General features: G+C 49.9%; 1 protein-coding gene across 2 annotated transcripts; it reads right to left on the bottom strand.

Annotated features, from left to right (window-relative positions):
- Window positions 1–2,174: 2,174 nt before the first annotated feature.
- Window positions 2,175–13,347, bottom strand: ZSCAN18 (zinc finger and SCAN domain containing 18). Of its 2 annotated transcripts, XM_027767615.1 has the most exons (7): window positions 11,079–13,347; window positions 8,425–8,949; window positions 7,855–7,995; window positions 6,232–6,323; window positions 5,849–5,942; window positions 5,111–5,203; window positions 2,175–3,972 (listed from the first exon to the last, which is right to left on the bottom strand). In XM_027767615.1, exons 2-7 carry the CDS (start codon window positions 8,825–8,827, stop codon window positions 3,221–3,223), a joined length of 1,575 nt encoding a protein of 524 aa, XP_027623416.1. In that variant the 5' UTR covers window positions 8,828–8,949; window positions 11,079–13,347; the 3' UTR covers window positions 2,175–3,220. The 2 variants fall into 2 exon arrangements, with proteins under 2 accessions (XP_027623416.1, XP_006166796.1); XM_006166734.3 differs by lacking the exon at window positions 11,079–13,347 and having other exon boundaries at window positions 8,425–9,270.
- Window positions 13,348–13,368: the final 21 nt, after the last annotated feature.

Genomic DNA, 13,368 nt, shown 5'->3' with positions numbered 1-13,368 from the left:
AAAAACACTGAGCACATATGCATGCCCCAAATCCTGATGGGATGACCATGTGAATATGCCCCAGTGGGGAGTGCTTTCTTCCCACCCCACCCCCTAGTCGGGCCAGGACAAGTATTCTCTGGCAATTAAAAAAGGGGGGGGGGCTCAGCTAGTGGCATGGTGGTTAAGGCAGTTGGATCCCATGTGGCCAACCAAGAGAAATATTCAAGTCCTGGACCCAGTGGCTTGAAAAACATGTCAAGTGTGCCCCAAATCCTGAGAGAATGGAGGAGAAGAGATTGTGATGTGGCCATCTCTTGGGGTGGGGTGGGTGATTCTCACGTTCCCTCTCTTTGGTGAGCGCACACACACACTGTAGCAAACTAAAAACAAACAAGACAAACCCACAAACTAAACAAGAAAGCCAGCCTGCTACCACAGGAAACCAAAACCTCTTACTACAGAAGTCCTGCCCCTTTCTCTTCACTTCCAGAAGCCACCCTTCAAGAGGTGCCTCATCATGTGTAGTGGGTGTCTCGGGAGTCTTAACTCTCGAGACTTTTGTCAGCTAGAGGCTGGAGCTGGTTGTCTCATTGAGATTTCTGGAAACTGTCCTTTCTACAAACAGATTTTCATAGGTTGAGAGAGAGCTCACACCACGTTCTGAGGCTGTGAACTCATGGATTTTTCACAGAGTTTGTTATAGAGCATGTACAATTACTAAGCAGAGAAAGAAATCAACCCCTAAGGGGGGTGGCCACACTGCAACACCTTCCCCATTCTCCTCTCAGGATTTTGGGCACACTGACCAGATAGGATCCACTTACCTTAACCACCACATCACTGGCTAATGTTCCACTAAGTTAATGAAGGTGAAGATCTCTTTCAAGACCAGGCACCTAATCTTATGTTTATAATTTTAAAAATTTTATTTGCTATTTTTAATTTGCTATAGGGTACATGTGCTCACCAGAGAGAGACAGAAAGTGAGAAAGCAAGCCACCAGGTCTGGGAAGTGAACTGCATCCATGAGGGGAAGTCCCACACCTGTAACTATCATGCCTGCTGCTGGACCTACATTTGTAATTTTAATTCTTTCTGAAAAGACCTCTCAATTGTATGAGCTTCAAACCCATGAATCCAGATTCACACCATAATCCCTCCAATCCCATTCTGAGAGACACCTACAATGGACATGGAGAAGACAGAGCCTGGCACTTCCAAAGACTACAACCTTAGTGTGAATGAAAACCATCTGAAAGTGAATGGTGTTAAAACCTAAGACTGATTTGGTCACCTGTATACCAGGGCACTGGATGATTTTTGAAATAGACGTGGATAATGTCAAGTGAGGATTGTGTCCAAGCCTCCTGAGTGGCTCTTCTGCAGAAGCCCACCATTCCCAAGTGTGGGCCTATACCAGAGTCTCTCTGGGGTGAGGGAACAGCTCAACCTCTGGCTTTTCCTTGGATTCAGGATGTGTGGAATAGAGGATCTACCTTTCTCCACATTGAACACACCAGTCCACCTTTTCATGCCATCTGCCTGAATGAAGAAAGTTCACAAGGTCTTCCTGCTACTAACCAAACTCCTTCATTCATTCCAGGTACCCAAGAGACACTTTTATAATGAAAATGCTCACAGGCAAAAGAATTGTTTTCCATGCTCCTACATTTCCCGTGTGTGTGTGTGTGTGTGTGTGTGTGTGTGTAACATCCTTCAGTTGGGACCATCAGGTGGCATAATGGTTACATCACTGGACTCCCACATCGCTGGCCATGGTTCGAGTCCCAGACTCAGAGGCTTGAAACTCAATGCTGGGCATATACACATGTGCCCAAAATCCCGAGGAGAATGAAGAAGGGATTGTGGCGTGGCTGTCTTTCTGGGGGATGATTTCTCACTTTCTGTCTCTTGTCTCTTCAGTGAGTACACACATCCTATAGCAAAAATCTCCCTTTAAAAAAAAAAAAAAAAAGAGAAAAATCTTCTAGTCATTTTTCTGTGTAAGGGGTTTTGGAATGTATGTATGTGTTGTAAATTACGTCAGTATCCAGGTGCATGGTTGTGGCCTTCCACATGTGCTGCAAGGGTCCACTGTGAAGTGCAGCTACAGTAGGGATGGAACTTAGATCCCTAAAACATGCATGGAGCAGAGTGCCCCTCCCACCAACACACAAAGAAGCATCAACAAGTGTGAGTGAAGAAATAAACCCTTTATTATGTAAAGCCTCAGTGATTTGGGGGTCATTACAACAGATTGCCTGCTCAAACACAGTGACAAAGAGGGACCCAGTTCTGTATTTACAAGGAGCAATTAAATTTATGCTCAGGCAATATAAGCAATGCTATAATTTGAGAGTAGATGCAAAAATTGCAATATCATTTGATGTAGCCCAAGGACCTTAATTCCCTTAGCTTGGGCAGAGAGGGCTCCTCTTCAGCCTTTGATTTCAACCTATTTTGATCACAACTTTGCAGTAAGAAATACACTTTATAGGGCAACTAGTTCTCATGTTTAAATATATGGTTGAAAAGTTCCACAAAACAATAAGTGTTTTACTACATGATGCATTCTGACCTATTTTATTCTACTTAAATTATTTGTAATGCCAGTGGTATCCACTAATTTGATTTCACAGTTCACTAATGGACTGGGACCCAAGGTCTGAAAACCACATTACTAGGCTCCAAGCGTTTTTATGATCTTTGTAAGCTACAAAAGACACACAAGTTAAACTAGAAAACAGTTTCTGCTTTTGACAATTCAGAAGTGAACTTGATATCATGTATGTACGAAAAGACCAAAACAGCTGGCAGGTTTCTGTGTGAATGACCTTGGGAAGCTCAATGAGGAGGAACCAAGGCAAGGTTGCTTTAAGAAAATACTGGCAAATTACATGTTAAGGCAGGCAGCTCTACACTTTGCACAATGTCAAATTATCCAGCATGTGGACAGTACTAAAATGGCTGCAAAAGAAAGTGCAGTCTTCTTTCACACCCTACAGCTTACACTTGAATGTGAGTATCTGCCCAGGGTATGTTTAGGAGGTGCTGCTTCCCGTGTGCCCCCCTGGTTCTCAATGCTTTACCCACATTCACTCACTTAGAAAATAAGTTGATTCACATCCACACAGACACCACAGGAAGTCACTACCTCAGGGTTTTGAGGGAGCTCGATACTTTGTTTGGAATTCCCAGGGGCAGCTATCCATCTTGCAGGAGACTTACAACACAGGGTTCATCTCTGTGCCTCAGGCTGCCCAGGAAAAACATCACCTCCTACATACTCTGGGAGCCCACCCAGCCTCCCACCAGCATAGGCTTCACGTGCTGCAGGATGGGAGCCCAGTCCCACCCCGAACGTGTAGCCTTTCTCTTTCTCGTGGATCTTCTGGTGCTCAGCCAGGGCCAGACTGAAATGAAAGGTCTTCCAGCAGCTCTGACAGGCATAGCGCTTCCTGCCATTGTGGTTCCTCTGATGTTCCATGAGGTGGGAGATCCAGGTAAAGATCTGCCCACACTCACTGCAGGTGTAGCAAGGCTTCCTTCCTGACACTCCAAGCTTGTCATCCCTAGGGCAGCTTGCAGGGTCCTGCCCTGCCAGGGACCCTGCACTGTGGCAGGATGCATTGTGTTCCTTCCCAATGTCATGTGGCAGATGGCAGCTCACCCTGGGGATGTACTGGGAGTCCTGCCCACCCTTGTCCTCTGGATGGGGCCTCTTGACTCCAAGGCCTTGTGGTACAGTGGTCAACCTTGCTCCGCCCCTGTCCTGGGCTGGCTTCTGGATGACCGACTGCCTTTGGGCTACAGTGACAGTGCTCAATTCCCCATCCTGAGGATCTGGAACATTCCAAGGCTGCTCTTCCTCCTCCTGGGTGATGCCCGATGAGGGGTTAACGGGACTGTCCCCTGCAAACCTCTCCGTCCACACCCTGGGCTCAGAGACTCCCTCACACGTGTTGCCTTTGTTCTGCTGCCTCCCGCTGCCTGAAACAAGGGCAGTGTGAGCAGTCTGACTCCCAAGGCTTGGGGAAAAAACTGCCACAAGCAGGACAACTGTGGACCAACACCAGAATGTGTACGGCAGGAAAGCCCACATAAGGGGGAAGAAGTGGGTCACCAGCTGAGACCATGCTTAGCACACACGGTCTCTTGCAACCTTCTCAGTAGCACCAGTGATTATGGATTTGGCAGATCATAGTCATTAAGTGTGGTCTCAGAGAACAGCCACCTGTCTCCAAACCTGCCTTCCCTTATTCAGCAGTTGCTGAGTATGAGCTGTGCTCACAGCTACCTGAAAGACTGTCACTCCCAGCCTGCTTTGCAGCCAAGGTGATCATGTGATCAAATTCTGGCCCGTGGTTATCAGGGGGTAGCGCAGGGTTTGGAAGGGACCTCTTCCTTCCTGCTGTTTGTTGACATAAATTTGAAATTGCCATCTTAGATCCTGAGGTGACTGACTATGGCAATGGAGGCCAGAGTTGTGACATGAAGGCAGCCTACGTCTCTGTCACTAGAAAGGACCATACTCACCACCACCACCCACAACACCGGCATAGCCATGTGACCTACTGTGGCCAATAGGACATTAGCATGCATGATGCAAAGGCTTAGTAAGTGCTTATCCTCTTGGAAGCTCTCTCTTAGAACCCCCAACTGCCATACTGTGAGGAAGCCTAAGCAGCCATGTGGGGAGGTAACTTAGGAAAGAACCCAGGTCAACCACCTCGGCTGAGCTCCCCATCAAGAGCCAGTGCCAACTGCCAGCTGTATGAGTAAGGTTGTTTGGGATATTCCTGTCCTAGTCCAGCCACTAGATGACTGGTTGTGTGAAGCTTCAGAAGCTACAAAATGGACCAGAATGTCACCCAGCTGAGCTCAAGCAACCTGAATGATAATATTGCAGCTTCTTCAGGAAACCAAGTTTGGAGTTGGGTTGTGATGTTGTAAGAGATCACAGAAATAACTGGATTCCTGCCTTCTGTTCTGATGTGGGGGTGGGGGGGTGACACATGAAGTCAAAGTTGAGGTTTTGCCAAGGTGGTGAACCTATAAGGAACCCCATCAGCCTCCAAAGAAGGGCACACCCTCTACCCAACCCCTGCCCATCGTTAACCAACCTCACCTGAGAGGCTGCCTCCTGGTAGTTCTCTTTCTACCAACTGAAGTTCCTCTGTTTCCAGCCTGGAGGTGGCATCAGGCTGGGAAAGCTGATACCCTGAGTAGGTTAAAAAGCCAAGAAAACTAAAAGTCACCAAAACAGAAAGTGGCCAACAGGCCTCTTTTCCCATGAGCTGGCCAGGGCAGGACCACAGCCCCAGTCCTCAGAGCCTGTGGAACCTACAGCAGGAACAAAAGTCTGCCTGGCAAGGCTGAAAGTCCAGCAGGGAAGGTGGAAGGAATTCCATGGGAAGCAAAGTTAAAGACACATGAATATAAGATTATAAAAGACTCAAAAGAGTTTTGGGGGCCTCCCTACAAAGGAGAGTTTCTGGGGCAAACAGCTGCACAAGGCTGAAAACCCTTCACCAGGTCAGGGTTTGGGGGAGAGCAGTCTCTGCATCAAGGATGGCAGGAATGTTGGTGCCTCAGGGCCAGGAGGCTTCAGGCCCTATAGGTAGGGGATGCAAATTCTAAGCCCCAGGGCCCAGAAATAACTCAGATGTGTGGACCAGGAAGGGTGGGGACCAGGGCTAATGAGCTCAAGTTTAAAGACTCAAAAGATGCTCAAGTTTAAATACATTTAAAACACCCAGGTGTCCCAGCCAAAGCCCCAAGGTAGGATGGATAGTCAAATGCCCTCAGGTCAACAGGGTGGGAAGGGGCCAGAGGGGGAGTGCTCAAGCCATGAAGCAGATCTCACCCCACAGTAGCAGCTTCCTGTAGCTCCTCAGGTTCTCCTCAGCAGGGTCCAAGTGGCCCCATTCCCCCAGAGTCTCCTCCAACAACTTCGGTTTCTGAAACAGCAGCACAGTCCAGCTGTGGCTTCCCACGTGTTGAGGGATGAACCTTCTGCCACACCAGCCTGAGGGCTCCAGCCACTAAGTTTCACCAAGGCAGGCCCTCCTCACAGAGGAGGGAACCTCCTCTGTTCTACCCAGAGCCTCGAAGGCTTGGCCCTTGGTCATCACTATAGCAAGTCTCAGCCTCAGCACTTCTGTGGCAGAATGCTAACAATGGGACAAGGAGAGATGCCAGAGTGGGACAGGCCTAGGGGCACCCAGGGCCAGCAGTGGCCCTACCCACCTTCAGCTGAACTTTGGCTGGCTTGAACTCTTCTTGAACGTCTTCTCTGATGTTCCCCTGTTCTGGCAGCCTGGGGTCTAGAGCCTGCCAGCCTGGGTGAAATGGCAAAATGGAGGCAGTGAGCACGGCATGGCTGGGAACCCCACATCAGCCCAGGAGCCCCACCACCTCCCTGCACAGATCTCAGGGAGAGCGCCATATCTGCCCTCAGTTTACTGAGCACAATGGCCAAGAAGAAAACAAAAAGAAGCCCCACCTCAGGGGTAGTCCCAGAAAGAATACTCTGAGTCACAAAAAAGATTATGCTTTTAAACCCACCAGACTGGGGGAAATCTTAAGAAGCAACATCCACTGCTGGCAAGAATATGGGCAAATGGTTACTCCCTTCCATTGGTACTGTCACAAAGCTTCAGGAGAACCAGACACTGGTTCTCCAGTTTACACAAAATGTAAAATTCTGGGAACCAGCAGTTAGCATAATGGTTATGTCGCTGGACTCACACGTAGTTGACCGCGGTTCGCGTCCCGGACCCAGTGGCTTAAAACTCACACCAGGCGCATGTGCATGCGTGCCCAAGATCCCGAGAGGAGAATGGAGAAGGGATTGCGGCGTGACCATCCCCCCTGGGGGGTGATTTCTCGCTTTCTGTCTCTATGTCTCTGGCAAGTGCACGTGCCCTATAGCAAAAACCTCTCCAAAAAAAAAAAAAAAAAAATTGTACAAAGATCTAGAAAATTGGAAATAGACATAATTCATTTTCAAGAGAGTAGGTATATATCTCAGAAAAAAAAAAAAAAAAAAAAAAAACTCTCTCAGAAAAAAAAAAAGTAAAATAACAATGCCCCTCGTCCAGTGGTCCTGGGAACCAGCTCTACACAAACCATAGCCTACTGCAAAAACAACAGGCGCATTACTGTGACCTTGTTCAGAGGTGCAGGGTGTGCAAATTCCACACAAGACAGTGAAAGGCTGTGCCTCTGAGGAGCCAGGTCTCCACCTGGCTGGTGGGGCTGTTCCATCTGAACAGCAAATGCTCATGTCAAGTGCAAAGATTTGAGGAAGGACATTCAAGACATGTTTTCTAGTGGGCATGAGGGGATACCCTCTAACTGTGCTTTTTCCCCACTTGTGATAAACATGTATGACTTGTATAATCTTTTAAGAGGAATTTGAGGAAATATTTCTCTAACATTCACAAGAACCTATAGGAAGAATTCTCAGTTACAACAGGGAATTCCTGTACCACCCAGCCTCCCTCTGGCTCCCATGCTACCTCTGTGACATCACCCTCTTGCCCACTTTTTTTTTTTTTCTTCTCTTTTTGGAGAGGTTTTTGCTATTGGGCGCGTGCGCTCGCCAGACAGAGAGACATAGAGACAGAAAGCGAGAAATGACCCCCCAGGGGGGATGGTCACGCCGCAATCCCTTCTCCATTCTCCTCTCAGTATCTTGGGCACGCACGCACACACGCCCGGCCTGAGTTTCAAGCCACCAGGTCCAGGACATGAACCGCGGTCGACTATGTGGGACGCCAGCGACATAGCCGGTACGCTAACTGCTGGTTCCCCCTCTTGTGCACAGACCCCACCCACTACCCCGTAACAGGCTGGACAGTAACTCACGAGTCTCCAGGAGTGCCAGGGTCTCTTGTGGTCCTGTGAAGGGGCTCGTTGGCTCACATGGTAACAGAAGAGGCTCGGCATACTTCTCACATAGCTCCTCACTGAAAGCTGAGGACCCAGTGGGGGAACCTAGCAGCATCCCTATTTATGACCAAGAAAACAGTGACCCAGAAACCTGGCCTGTCGCATGTTAAACCCCCAGGGGGAACAGTGGACCCAGGCCCCACCCTCAGACTAAAGAGGAAACCCAGCCATGTACCAGAATATTGGCCCAGTTTTAAGAGACTGCCTTGGACAGCCCTCCCCCATTCCTTCAGCTTTTTTCCATCCAGAAGACAGAAGTGAGGGCATGAGTTTAAGAAGCTGTCGGGCCCAAAGGCACCCCTGAAGGTGATGCCGCTGTGCAGAGTGGCAGGGGCTTGGATGCCCAAAGACCAACAAGCTGCCTCACCTTCTGAGGCTGCTTAACTCTGTGCCCCTTAAACATGGGGACTAAACCCTCAGGAAAGCCAATTGAGGATTGGGCTCTGTCTGGGGGTATCCATTTCCTCCATGGGGCAGTGACCTCACCTGGCTCCTCCAGGGTCTCAGCAAGGCCCTCCACCAGGGAGGCCGCCTTCTTACAGCTCTCCGGATACTGCGCCACCACCCAGGGCCGGACCTTGTCGGGCAGGATGCCCAAGAACTGCTCCAGCACCAGCAGCTCCAGCATCTGCTCCTTGGAGCGCTCCTCCGGCTGCAGCCATTGGCAACACAGTTCATGCAGCCGGGCTAGGGTCTGGTGGGGCCCTGCTGCCTCCTCATAAACAAGCTCCCGGAAGCGTAAGCGGGAGAACTCAAGGTCGGCAGGGGTCCTCCCAGGGATGGCCCCGGGGTCCTTCTGTTGTTTGCTGTCAGCTGACACTGGCATGGGCAGTTCTGGGGATGTTGGGGAGTTCCTGGGGGAAGCAGATGCTTTCTCCAAAGGCAACATCTTTCGGAACCTGCACCAGAAAATGTGAGGGGGCCTAGCTAGGGATAAGGTGGTTCCAAGGTAGAGATGCTGGGGATGACAGGATGCCCAAGGGAGCTCGCTCAGTGCCAGGACCCAGTGACCTGCAAGGAATATTGAGATATGCCCATCGGTAAGAGCTAGACGGTGGGGACATCCATGTCACAGAACAAAGCCAAGAACAAAGATGGGACCCCGGAGCTCAACTGGGCACCCACAGCCAGAGCTCACACAAGATTACTTCCAAGCAATCCACTTGCTAACTACCAGTAAAACTTGTTTTCTACCTGCATAGATAAAACCATAAAGGTGGGAAGGGAAACTCATTTTTTAAGGCCATGATCAATAGGATTTAAAGAACTTTGAGAGGTGGTATAAAAAAGACAAAGTATTGAGGCCAGCAGGTCACAGTGTAGTGGTTAAGATGCTAAACCCTCACATGGCCTACTGCAGTTCTAGTCCCAGACTTGGTGGCTTGAAACTCATGCCAGGTACATATGTGTGCATGCCCAAAATCCTGAGAGGAGAATGGAAGAGAAGGGATTGCAGTGGAGATATCCCCTGTAGGAGGGTGATTTCTTACTCTCCCCCTCTCTCTCTTCAGTGAGTGCATGTGACTTATGACAAAAACCTTATTAAAAAAAAAAAAAAAGAAAGAAAGAAAAGAAAGAAAGAAAAGTATAGGGCATTCTCATTTATAAACCTAGAAGTGAAAATCTTAAAATGTTAGAAAACTCATTCCGATCACATGTTCTACACATGATGTAGGGATCATCACACTAGGTTTGGGTTCATCTCAGAAATGGAGTCTACTTAATACACCTCTTGTGAAAACAACTCTGTGTGTGAAATATACCTCTTTGGAAAGAAAAAAAAAAGTAAGGAGTGGGCAGCCCGCACTGGAGATCAGGGTACAGCAGCTGGTCCTGAAGTGGCATAGCCCTACAGCTCTGGCCCCTGGCCAGAGTCAGGCAGGAAGAGGAAGGGGACAGGAGGGCAGCCACGTCATGTCAGAGAAGCTAGAACTCAGGAAGTTTATGTACAACAATGTCAATTGTCACCGTGCCAATGAGCTAGCTAGACAACAGAACCCAGCAGGCCACCACAGGTCTTGGGCCTCTGATGTCCTCACTGGTTATAACATAGAAGAACTTGGACCAACAAGAATCCACCTGGGTCTGAAGAGCCACAGCCAGCAGGGAGGGAGGCTCCCCAGATGCCACCCTAGTAGCAACCAGTGTGAGTGCTTCCTTCAGTGGAACCACAGAAACAAACCAATTCTACCACAGATGTTCTAGGAATTCAAGAATACCCATGTCTGACACAGCTGCGGCAGAAACGCCTTTCAGAATCCCAAGTTGGAGAGAACCCTGCAGTTTCCTGATACACGACCAGGCACTTCTGACCTCTTCCAGGTCTACTCTGACCAGGACATGGAGTACAAAGCCAGCATGGCTGTGTGTGTTTCTCAGTTCTTTGACAGAGACTGGGAGATGAGTGGCTGCAGGGTTGGGTGGTGGGGGTAGGGAGTGATTGCTGGCTGGCACTGGAGTTCATTCTAGGGTAATGAAACAGTCCTCAACTGTGGTAACAGCTATACATCTCTGTGAATATACCAAGAATCAATGAATTGTCTACTTTGTAAAGGTGAACTTTATGGTTTAAAAATTTTACCTCAATAAAGATACTTAAGATGAAGAAACAATGGGACTAGCAGATAGCATAATGGCTATGTTGCTGGACTCCCATGTAGTTAACCACAGTTCAAGTCCTGGACCTGGTGACTTAAACTCACGCCCAGCACATGTGCACGTGTGCCCAAGATCCTGAATGAGGAAAAGGGACTGCAGCATGGCCATCCCCCTGGGGATGGGGGGGTGATTTCTCACTTCCTGTTTCTCTCTCTTTCTGGCAAGCACACGTACCCTATTGCAAAAACCTCTCCAAGTGGGGAAAAAAAAAATGATGGAAGAAACAAGTTGGCCACAGCTCAACTGCTAACCCCTCCAGTGGCTGGAAAACTTTAGAGACCCCATGGAAGACATTCCAAACCACTACCCTCAAGGAAAATAACTTTGCCAGTCACCTTGGGTCACCATCACCACCTCCCTCCTCTGCCCCACCCCTTCTCTCTTTACCTGTACCTGCCTGGGTTCTTAAATGGCTCCAAGAAGCCTCCCCTGAACACTCCCACCATGACACCTCAATCCTCCATTCCATTGGTCTGCCTCACCCAAGCAGAAGCCCTCGAGCAGGGTCCATCACAGGCAGGACCCTGGGCCAGGGCAGAGCCTGGCTCCTTAATTGTTTGCTGCATATTCTCTTCTACAGTGACTTCCTGTAGACCCTCGTGTCCATCTGGGGTCAAGTGCAGGATACTTCTGAAAGACAAAATGGGCTACCCCTCTGGCAGTGCACACGGCATCCTATCTCCTGCCCCTGCATCTGCCCGATGCATGCTGAACACCCTGTCCCAGTTGTCTCTGCAGGCAGGGGAACTGCCTACATTCACACGGCACTTCCCTATGGCTCTTCCTGCCAATAAATGAGATCTCTGGCTCCACCTCACCCTGTCCTGCATACAATACATCTCTTCACCTCATGCTGACTTTTGGCCACATAATGTTCTTTTTCTTACTATCAAATTCCCCCTAGCCATTTTTAAATGATAGCTTTAGGAGCAGAAAACTGTTTTAAAACTGATCCCTTACCTACCTAAGGGTTAGAAATGCATTCTCATCCATTCTCCTAGGGCTGGGGGTGGCCGAGTGTAAAGGGACAGAGAAACTTCTTTAGGCTCGGGCCTAGTAACTCGGCTGCAGCTGTTCTACTCTCCCATGTGGTGACTAGGAGCCGGAGGGCCTGGTGAGTTCCTGCAGCTGCCTGGGCCTGCGGGTATGTTTGCCAATCCAGTGCTAGATCTTGTTTCGTCTCTTTAGTCACCTGAAGCCTCTCCTGCCATGAGAGACAAGGCTAGCTCCAGCCAGCTGGCACAACTGCATTTATCCCAGCAGACACTCAGAGCTGTCTGTGGCAGAAGGACTCCCTGGTCATGTTGCTCCTACACAGAAGCCGTCTCTACACAGGGCCCTGCCACAGGTTCCCATCTCCTCTCTTCAGAGTTGCATGACTTCCCAGTAGTCAGGACCAAGACCAGTCCCAAAGTGCAGAAGGAGAAATGGAGGCACAGAGCAGGCAAGTACCAAGGCTGGGACCCCATGTGTGCCACAGCCACTCCGTTTCCTGCAGCCTCTCACTGGCCCGGTCCAGCCCCCTTCGACCTCCCAGCTCAGCAGTCAGGACTTGGGGGCCTGAGCGGAATGAACAAGGGCCGTGTCATGGGAAGTGGGTCAGGAATGCAGGAAAGGTCCAGCAGGTGGCTGGCACAGCCGGAGGAATGTGCTAGTGACACCCAACCTTCTGGTCCCACTGCAGTTGTGAGCCACTCCAGGAAGCCCTATCAGTCTTCCCCTCCATTCACCTGCAAAGCAGATGCTTTCATGGCACCAAGGACCCCCTAAGAAAAACACCCAATTGCAAGGAAGTTGCAGCCTTCAGTGGAAATAGCCTGGGACTCTCAATGGGAGACCTGCATCTCCCTCCCTAATGCAGCCCTGGTGGCCAGGACCAGACAAAAGTCATCTGGAAAGCCTCCAGAGATCTCTGTTCTGCCCCCTGAGCATACCAAACCTGCCTACCAGGCCATCGCTGGCCACATGGGACAATCTTTCCTGTTGGGAGAGGAACCACTGACTGTCCCTGAGCAGTCCCAGCTCATCCCAGCTCGCCAGAGGCCATACCACCACCTGAGCTCCTTCCTGCACAACGCATGTAGTGAGTGGCTCCTCAGGCAGGCCCTGGACACCTTCAGGGGTGTCCAGGAGCTTCACAGGTGGGATTCTGCTGGTACTCAGCCCCTGGCTTCAGCAGATGTAGTAGTATGGACACACTTGAACTAGTCCCTTAGCCTTCGCCCTCTAGGAACTAGAATGCAGAAGCCATGGCAGGTGAGTGCAGACGGTCTCCCCAAGCAAACCCCTGCACAATGAGCAGACTGAGCCTGGCCTGGCACTCACAGGCCCAGCCCTGACCTCAGGTGACTGTGCTTCCTTCTCGCTCCACCCTCAAGGCCAGCTCTCCACCCTGCTCCCCTTCACTGCCCAGTCTAGCAAACAATCCCAACTTCTCAGTGCCCTGGAAATAAAAGCCACCTTACAACTTCAACCAACCATTGTATCACAGAGATGCTAAACTGGGGCCAGGAATGAGGAGTTGATGGGCCACAGGGATATTCACAGGGTGCTCCTTGGCCTCATCCATATTGCCCACTCACTGTAAAGGGGAAAGAGGTGACTTTAAAAGCATGAACAGTGAGAGGTCATCGGTAACACCTCAGCTGCCTCCTGATCCCTGCCAAGGACACATACTCCACTCACAAGAATCAACTCAGGAGAGCAGGTACAAGCAGAGAGCTGTTCTGCAAGACTGGCCTGAGCTCCCCAAAAGCTCAAGATCAGGAATGC

This window comes from Tupaia chinensis, unplaced genomic scaffold (assembly GCF_000334495.1).
Source record: "Tupaia chinensis unplaced genomic scaffold, TupChi_1.0 Scaffold144336_1, whole genome shotgun sequence".
In the NCBI taxonomy this organism is placed as follows: Eukaryota; Metazoa; Chordata; class Mammalia; order Scandentia; family Tupaiidae; genus Tupaia; species Tupaia belangeri.
Note: the sequence above shows the minus strand (reverse complement) of the source record. Positions and strands in the feature narration are given on the sequence as shown.